Source organism: Phragmites australis, chromosome 17 (assembly GCF_958298935.1).
Source record: "Phragmites australis chromosome 17, lpPhrAust1.1, whole genome shotgun sequence".
Taxonomy (NCBI): Eukaryota; Viridiplantae; Streptophyta; class Magnoliopsida; order Poales; family Poaceae; genus Phragmites; species Phragmites australis.
The window spans coordinates 13328728-13338004 of NC_084937.1; the positions used below are offsets into that span (position 1 = coordinate 13328728).

The 9277-nt window shown below is 38.8% G+C and overlaps 1 protein-coding gene across 2 annotated transcripts; it reads right to left on the minus strand.

Moving 5' to 3' along the window:
* Positions 1-1588: 1588 nt before the first annotated feature.
* On the minus strand, positions 1589-7847 carry LOC133897130 (probable protein phosphatase 2C 67). 2 transcript variants are annotated; one of them, XM_062337713.1, is made up of 12 exons: positions 7600-7847; positions 7011-7434; positions 6827-6935; positions 6524-6560; positions 5890-5934; positions 5377-5429; positions 4870-5031; positions 4219-4302; positions 2619-2708; positions 2465-2512; positions 1753-1906; positions 1589-1702 (listed from the first exon to the last, which is right to left on the minus strand). In XM_062337713.1, the coding sequence occupies exons 2-11, from the start codon at positions 7355-7357 to the stop codon at positions 1799-1801; spliced, it is 1083 nt and encodes a 360-aa protein (XP_062193697.1). In that variant the 5' UTR covers positions 7358-7434; positions 7600-7847; the 3' UTR covers positions 1589-1702; positions 1753-1798. The 2 variants fall into 2 exon arrangements, with proteins under 2 accessions (XP_062193697.1, XP_062193696.1); XM_062337712.1 differs by having other exon boundaries at positions 1589-1906.
* Positions 7848-9277: the final 1430 nt, after the last annotated feature.

A 9277-nucleotide genomic window follows, 5' to 3' on the forward strand; every position in this document is an offset into this window, starting at 1 on the left:
GAGGGGCAAATATTGTCAGGCGTGTGTATTGTAGGGACTACGACTGAAATGTCTCTTCCATAGCACCCAACGGGCTGGCCTAGCCGCCTAGGCGGGCTAAAATCTTGCTGGGGGCAAGCTTTTTTCTGGCCAAGTTTTTGTGGTCAGATCTAGGTTCACAGAATCACAGGGAGTTAATTTACATGAAAGCGATACTAGTGCTTGCAGTCACCGTGCATGTGTCCACGTCTAAATAGAGTATGTAAAGTAAATCATACAAAGCACGCAAATATGCTATGACAATTTCAATGGAAAAGTATTGCACTATGAAAGTTTGTATACATAGTAATTTTCAATTTTTGGAAAGGAAAAGCTAGTCGGAGGAAAGGATTATGCGTATTGTTTCCATTGTTTGCAATGAACATTTATTAAGGAACCGCATTAATAAAGGAGGAATCAGATAGATTGAATAATAGATGGAACGAAAAAATGTGTGATAAGGTGATCTCCATAATTTCAGAGAGTACTATAAATCGCACCTATATATAATATGATCATAGCGAGGGAAAAGGCGGAGATGAAAAATTCTTGCCTAACTGCTATATTTTATATTAGTATAGTTATTGATTTGATGATTCCTTGGCCTAATTACTACCTCTGGCCCAAATATATGTCATCCGCTTTGGACTTTAGTTTGAAATATAATTATCTTCTTATTTCTGCCACCAAGATTTAGCATCGACGTCTTCAGTCATGTCCAAAACGCCACATTTATCGGCAGTAGTTAACGTAATTGCAGTGTGATGAACCCAACGAAATGGCATTTTCCAGTTTCAGGCATTCAACATTTTTCGCACCATCATTTTGTGCACTGGAGATCGATGACGCGAAATGGGTGCAAATTAAATTTTAATGGATTATATAATTTGCTACTTCCACATGCACATTTTACATAAGCAGATAGAGAAAGAAAAACTTCATTTTCTTCCGAATCTTCTTTTTTTCGAGGACGTACTATTTACTCTTTTGAGTGTTAATTAATAAACCCAGATTCACGACAAGGTACAACCTCAAATCACAGTGACCTCAGTACTTGTGAGATCTCTAATTTTTTTTAAAAAAAATATTTGGAGTCTGGAGATGATGCTCTAATTTCCCGTTGAAAACTGCTGAAAATATTATTTGAGCAAGGGTCAAAGAACTCTCCGTATTAAACAATCTGACCGCATCGAATTTGAGGCTAATGAGCATCTATCGTACATATAGAATATACAATTTGGACAGAGAAATCGAGGATTAATTTAAACTCTGATCTGAGATTGAGACGGCAGCCCATGAAACCGAAATACTATTGCTATTTACATACTTTGAGTGATGAGCAAGTCTTTTTAAATCTTTTTGAAGAAAGTCAGATCTAGTTTAAAGCTGTATAAATAAAAAAAATATATAGCATATCCGTATCTATTCCTTTTGCGGTATAAAAGGCTAGTTAACGTTAAAAAAACAAAGGTGACTCAAATCAATTTTTTCCAGAACAATGTGAGAGAGCTGTACTATATTTAAAATAATAGCTTGAGAATCACACAAAATTCCAAACAGGGTTCCGGTTGAGACAAGCCACCATGATTTCCAGAGTTCTACATTACTTCAGAGATGCCAATTTGTTAAGTCTTATTTCCATAAAAGTACGGATAGTGTCTTAATAGGTCACATAAAACAAACACAGCCGGAGCTCCACGTTCATTTAGCGTCAACAACAACATCGTTCTTAGTCAGCAAATTCTTTCTTCAGTCTGCCGAAAAGAAATTAGGCACATCCCTAGTGCTTGAAGACAATCAAAACAGCAGTGCAGTTATCCTTGCATCGCCTTTCACGAACAGCTTCCTTCACGAGGCGGCGCACTGCAAGCGAGGCTGAAGACGTCACCTGCAATATTTGTAATTCCAATAAAATAGGGGGAAAGAGCAAAAGAAAAGCTATAGGCAGATTATGGGGAAAATGAACTGTGATTAAGAGCCTGTTTGGTTCGGCTTTTCTGGGTTTCTATAGCCTAGTTATGAGCTGGCTTTTGAAAAGCTGAAAAACTAGTTTACGAGGAAATAAGATGAGCTTCTCTTTCTTGGTGTGCTGAAAAACTAAAAATTTATTGCAAAAGTCAATAGCAAAAAACCAAAAGCCCAATCAAACAGTCCCTAAATAAAAGACAACCCTCATCTATGTTCAAATTTAGCATTCAGGTTTGGTAATTTAATCAATATAATCAGCATACAAAACATATGCGACGTACAGGTAATCATCTAATCCCAAGTGAATTAATAATTTTAATTTCTCTAAATAAGGTTACAGATTCTAAATCAGTGTTTTCTGATTATAATCTGACTAGTTGTCAACATAGCATAGATAATTTTTTAACTGGTAAATAGTGAGGAAAAGAAACAACTGTATCTAGACTTTTGAGTCACAGATTATTGAAAGAAAAAGCACCTTCAACTGATTCTGAACAAATTCAACAGCATCACTTGGTCCGAATACCTGGGTACGCAGGTATAACACAAATGTCAGACTTGCCATAAACGTTTGATTGAAGCAATTTGAAACAATAATTGGAACCAAATTAAAGGGAGGGAAATGAACATACTCCCCATAAGCCATCACATCCTAGAATGATGAAATGATCTTTCTTTGTAAGTTCAAAGGAGTGGACATCTGGTGTTACAATTAATCCCACCTGCATTATTTTTAAGTGTAAACTTGATAAATGCACAATGAAGGGAAAAAATTGAATCACACCATTTTCCTGTGTCCAGTATGGGCCTTTGAAGAGCATGTGCAAAGAACACACATTCAGTATGAAGCCAACAACCTTTTGTTTTTGGCCAAAAGTGCAGTTTAACATCACTGCCCAGGCATGGACATGTGGACAACAGTCCAACACTAACGCTGCTAAGGTAAACACCTGTCGGGAGAATAGCCGGGAGGCATTGGCTACTAGGGGAGGTCATAGATTGGGGAGACTTAGAATATTGGGGGAGACTAGATTAATTCCTTTTGTTTGATTTGATCTAGGCTCAATGCCACATATATAAGCCGGCTAGGGAGTATCCCAGCCAGCCTACAAGTCCCAATTCCCACTTCTACCTCTAAACTCTGTCTTTCATTCTTATTCTGATTTAAACTAACTAATAATATCTTTATCTCCTAAAAAAAATTGATTTAAACCAAACAGGACTCTTATCTCTAACACAGACTGATTTTATCTCCTAAACCGACTAGACTTCCTCTTCTAAACTGACTCTGGACTCTTCTTGCTGCGCGGTTATGAACAGTAACCCTGCACATAACAAACACATAGGTCAACAAGTGGACCTCTCGTGCTAATGCAAAGTCTTGAACTCTTGATAGTTGTGCATGCCCACAATTACCAGAAAGATAACTGAAAATTGTAACAATGCAATAGATAACTGAAAATTGTAACAATGCAATGGGTTTCAGGTCCATGTAAAAGACTTCTTGTGTTTCCATCAACTCCCCTGTGATAACCATGTAACTCATTTATGTGCATTGTTTTCTGCAAAGGTGCAGCACATTAGAAAAAGTTAAATCAAAATTTAGTAACCAATCACAATTATTTACAACTATACAGCTTCAGAAATTTACATAGCCAACTGTGTTTAGCCATTGTAACCTATAAAAAATATTAGACAATAGGCACTTGGTGGTGCTGGTGTATAGTGATTTTGCATGGAGAAGACAATAGGCACCCAAATTTGAACCAAAGAGGACCCGAACCTTGGTGGTGCTGGTGTATAGTGAACACCCACACCTCCCACCAACTAGCTCAGTTCCTCACTACAGCCTATGAAGGTTTTGAGAAGCAGTGTTCCCAATAGTAGATAGCATCAACAGTCAGCTGAAGCTACATTTGTAGCATACAGAGGCACAGAGCAAAGGTCAGGGTATATTTGCATCCAGAAATCGGACACTTAACCACTGGTTGACATTGATCAACACAATAAGGTGCATAGCTGCAATGAATTTTATCCTTAGCCAGCAAATACATCTTGTGATCAGTGGCATATATTGTACTCCAAAGATACTTGTGTTCAGCATAAAAAAGTGCCCCCATTCATTAGTAATGCTGACAAATAGAACTAGATAACCCAACAACATACCTTTTCCAAATAAATAGATTGAAGAGCAGACTTAATTTATGAGCAAATAAATTTGCATCAGCAAACCTTCTTAAACTGACGATCACCAAAAGCTCTTGATACTTCAATGCGACCTTGTAATCTTCCATTAGGACCAACAGAACCTCCGGCCTTTGTTGGAGAACAAGGTTAAAAGTACCGTGAATCAACATCAGTATACAAATCAAAATCTATTTTCCAGAACTAAAAAGTTCAACTAATAGCACATACCAACATTAAATCCATAATAGAGGGAACAAATGAGACCACAGAAAAAGAATAGAGGAAGTGCGGGTGCCAACCCTTTACAAAGCATGTACTACAGGACAAGTCACAGCAATAAAATTGAGTGGTAGAATATAGGTTAGGTGGGTATGCATACGATGGAAGCATAAATGCTAATTTCCCACTTTTCATGAAACAATCTTTTGAAAATCAATAATGAAACCAGGGTATCATCAACACAATCAGAGGACAGAGAGGTTCAGTTCATGAATTTTACCATAATCAAATTAGATTTGATTGAATATGATATCACAAAATGGATACAATATAATTACATTGGCAACCTTAGAGCAAGTAGGGAGTTGGCTACTAGAGATAACAATACAAAAAACAGAAATGATATTTGTAATTTCCTTATGAAACTGAATTAAGCCAGAAAGGAAAAGTGAAAATTGAAAGCATAAAACAAATTACCTTCTGGATTCGGGAGCGCTCCTGTGGAAAGATGGCTTTATGTTCTCTTGTCAAAACAATAGCCTTTAGTTGACTTTTGGTTTTATCAACCACACCTTCACCATTAGTTGAAGTGGAACGAGCCAATACTGCTTTAGCATCTCCAGCATTCGCAACTACAACCTGGATTTTTTTTAAGACAATAAGAAATATATTATACAAAACAGATTTCACTTTGAGATTTGACACATCCAATTTGTGCATCCATAACAGATTGCATCAAAGATTACTAACTTTAAGGTAAGCATGTGGATTGCTAACTTTAAGGTAAGCATGTGGATACTAAAAACAAAATGGAGATAAAAACATATGTACTCACAGAAGAAGTAACGAATCTCGTAAAATCTATTCCAATACTACAAGACACACACACACACACACACACACAAAAACAATTCCAAGGTCCAACATACTTTAATGTGAAACAGCTATGAGTAAACAATTTGTTTATGGATACTGCATACTGACCGTCTGTCCCAATATCCAAACACATACAGCTGTTGCACCATCTTGCCAGTTTCCTGCAAATATGATAAGAAAATGGTGATTCTTTAGTCCCAACACGGAGGTAATCAAAAGGGAAAATGACAGAATATACAGAACAGAGTTTTTGGACACTACCATTTTTCTAGGCCACGAGTACTAGACATGACTGAATGTGCATTATTAGTTGTCATCATAACAGAGGTATATCCTCCACATTATAATTATAATTTTCAAGCTCACTGTTCACTACAATGCAATCGACTCATCGCGTCATTATATACCTTTTGTTTATAGCACCAGCAAAACAATACACTACAAACAATCTTTTATCATCAAAGTATGGATCTATAGAAATATGTCACAGCTTACAACAAAAGGTTATCCTCAGCAATACCTTTGTGTTTAGTCATTATACAAGCCTTGGGCTGATATTGGCCATAATCACTATTCTAGATCGAAGTTCTCATGGCAAAGCAAAGCTATATACTATCTTACCTTTAGTACTTTCTTGCAGTAAAGATTCATCCGTTCTACGAAAACCTGCAAATCAGACAGAAGCATTAGGGAAACTTACCAATTACCAATGCAAAAAATTAGATTCATATTGTAACAAGAATAACTGAAGAGCAAAAAGCAACAAAGATGCACATGAGAGACATATAAGTTACAGACAGTCATAATGCTTACAAGAAAACAAGTGTATAAAGAGAAGATTTTGAGTTAGATCATGTCCCTCTTGAAACCACCAGAACACAGCGTGCAAGATGGAAATCGCCATGGCCATTTTCCAGAAATGCTGCATTATATTCTAGAATGCCAGCTAGAGAAATAACTTAGCAGTTCTACCACAAGCTCATCACTGCAGCAGCATATAACATTTCTAAGGTCAAGTTTGCCTCTAATGTGGATAATAGATTATGAAGTATGAAAGGATCAAAGAATAGTGATAGAGAATCAACCCATTTCTTTGCAAAATGTAACACTGAAAATGTGTGTGACTCTATATGTAAACTTGTAAAGTAAGATGATGAATACAGTAGAAGGTGAATCTTGTCGCTCACTAGCCTGATGCTAGTACAGTGTCTAGACCAGCAAAGGGCAAGTAAATTAAATCCCATGAACTCGATACCTTCAATAATGGCCTTCTTTGCAGCTTTAACGTCCATCTGCAAAACAATTAATCAATATTAGGTAACTGACTGACAACAGAATCTTCCATATATATATATATTTTTTTTACTACTGAATCTAAAAACGAAACCGCAAAGTGTGCAAACATAACATGAAGCTAGCATGGCAAGCTTTGTGTTTATAAGCAATGGAAACTCAGCAAAGGATCAGAAAATCCACCCATAAGTGCAACTGGAGACAGAATAAAAACAACATAATGATTAATGAAAACACTGAAAAGAAGCAGATAATGTAAACAGACCAACTCACGTGGTAATCCTGCAGCGATGACATTCTGATGCAAATGCTTCTGTGCATACTCTGCGGCCAAGCGGCCACCATGCCCATCATATATCGCAAAATGGGCACATCTGCATCAAGGCACACGCATTAAACTACACTCACTGAAAGCAAGTACTTCATACAAACAGAAAAAAGACGATCACCTCAGGTTTCCTGGAGTTTCCAAGGCAGCATCGGGCAGCACCACCCAGGCGTCCTCCATAGTGTGCCTGCAACCCTTGTCTTCCGCAGCATCAGCTTCGATGCCAGTCAATACCTTCTCTTGCTCACCTGAAACCTTCGAGTTCGTGGCAGCTTTCTCACCCGCAACACATTTGTCCGCCAGCTCTCCGGTTTCCTTTTGGCAGGTGCCTCTCATTTCACCATTTGTTTCTTGAGAAGCACCGGCCTCTCCGCTGCGCTCCGTTTCAGTAGCAGTGTCGGCACCTCTGGGGCGCTTGGATGCCCAATCTTCACCGGTGGAGCTGGCCTCACGCTTCTGATGAGCCATGGTGAGTCTAAACTCTGAACAGGGGCGTCAACTGAGAGCAAGTGATTGATTTCCAGCGCGCTGAAGAGAACAGCTGCCTAATCGAACCGAACAAGAACCGTGGATGAAAGAAATCAGCTATTGACTAATGGAGACGAAGGGGAAATATTTGGATTTGGTTGCTCACAGAAGTCGAAAGATCCCCAGAACAAGGCTAACACCTGTAACAAGGGAATCCGTCCGAGCGAGTTAGGGTTCCTTACCGGCAGCAGAAGAAATCAACCCCAAACTCCAGACGGATCTCCACTCCACGCCAACCCAATTTGTTGCAACGGCAATAGGAGGAAGAAGACGACGACTACAGACGAGCACGAGCGGAGGGTCTCTTCGTGGTGGTGGCTTGCTGCGTGCGTGCTTCGGTGGCCGGCGGCGGGTTCAACGGCGTGGACGACAAGCGCTGGCGGAGAAGAGGACGATGGTGTGAGGTGAGCCGAGGGGATGCTTTGAGGTCCGGTTCCGAGCTTTGGGCTGCCCTGTTGTGCCGGAAAATGGGCCCAACGGTTATGCCCGACGCCAAAAATGGGCCCAACACTGCCTATTACATGGGCTTCTATTTTGTAGTGAGGCAGGACAACTGAGGTTCTTCTGTTTTTTTTTCCTGACAAAAAAGTCTATTACCTCTGAACTATTGCCCGAGTATAATTTTCCCCTAAATTCCAAAGTCGGATAACCAACACCCCTAAACTTGTAAAACCGGGCAAAAAAATCAGCCCGAGCCGAGTCCACTCGGACTCGGGCAATAGTTCAAGATGTTCTGCATTTTCAAGTTTAGTTTCTTTGTTTTCCAATAGGTGTGTTCCTTGTGATAAAACTTATTGAGCTTTCAATGTGCATGCAGCACACTAATGTGCATGGCTCATAACATTTTTCCCACATGATATTTGTGTACAAATACCTTAAGTTCAATATATTATGTTGGGTTCTATTTAATTATTACTAGGAACGTGAAAACAGACGGGGATAATTTTCCCTGACGGATGGTGACCGTCAGGATAAGGACATCAAGAAAGACCCTTTTTTTCCTTACATGAAGCCGACAGGAATGTTTTCCTGACGGTCGACCAAAGGGTGCTCTGAAATGTACTGAGGGTGCTCCAGAATGAACCGTTGATAGGAACTGTCAGGAAACCTGCTATTAATAGTAAAAAATAATAAAACGCATGTGTACATATGCAAACATAATTGCAAGTTCTAGACTTAACAAATCTTGTTTATAGGTAATACATATTCATATACACCTGCCCCCATAGGTATTTATATATAGCACATACACATCAGAATGTCCATCCATGAAGCCATTGAAAACAATAAACGACTATTATATATGCAGCTTTTAAGATACAAAGAGAATTACAGATGACAACGTGCTTTGCATTCCTCAGGTTCTTATATATATGTGCATGACTCACAACTAATTTCTTGCACTTGTGGATAGTGCAATATAACTTTTAGTCAAGTAAACTAAAGATCAACGAAAGTTGAACTGAAGCTATATAAATGAGAACACTTTCTGTGAACAAGTGACCAAGTAAATTGTACCTTGAAGTTGAACGGCCGTGGGTGGCTGGGCGAGGTGGATGGAGGCATGGAGCAGGGTTTTTGTTACGTTTTTTTTTTAAAAAAATCGATCAAAAACATTTGAATGAAATTCAATTTTGAACATTTTTGTTTGGATACATAGTGGAAGAACCTGCAAGTAGGGCAATCTTTTTCAGCCAGCCTAGTGGTGGGAAGCATATTTTTCCCGTTTCCAATGCATGGGACCCACATATCAGTCTAAGTAAAGTTGAGCAAAATTACATACCTGTGTTAGGAATCAAACGCAGAACTACAACTACAGGAGCAAGGGTTCTACCACAACACCAAGCGTATTTAAACAAT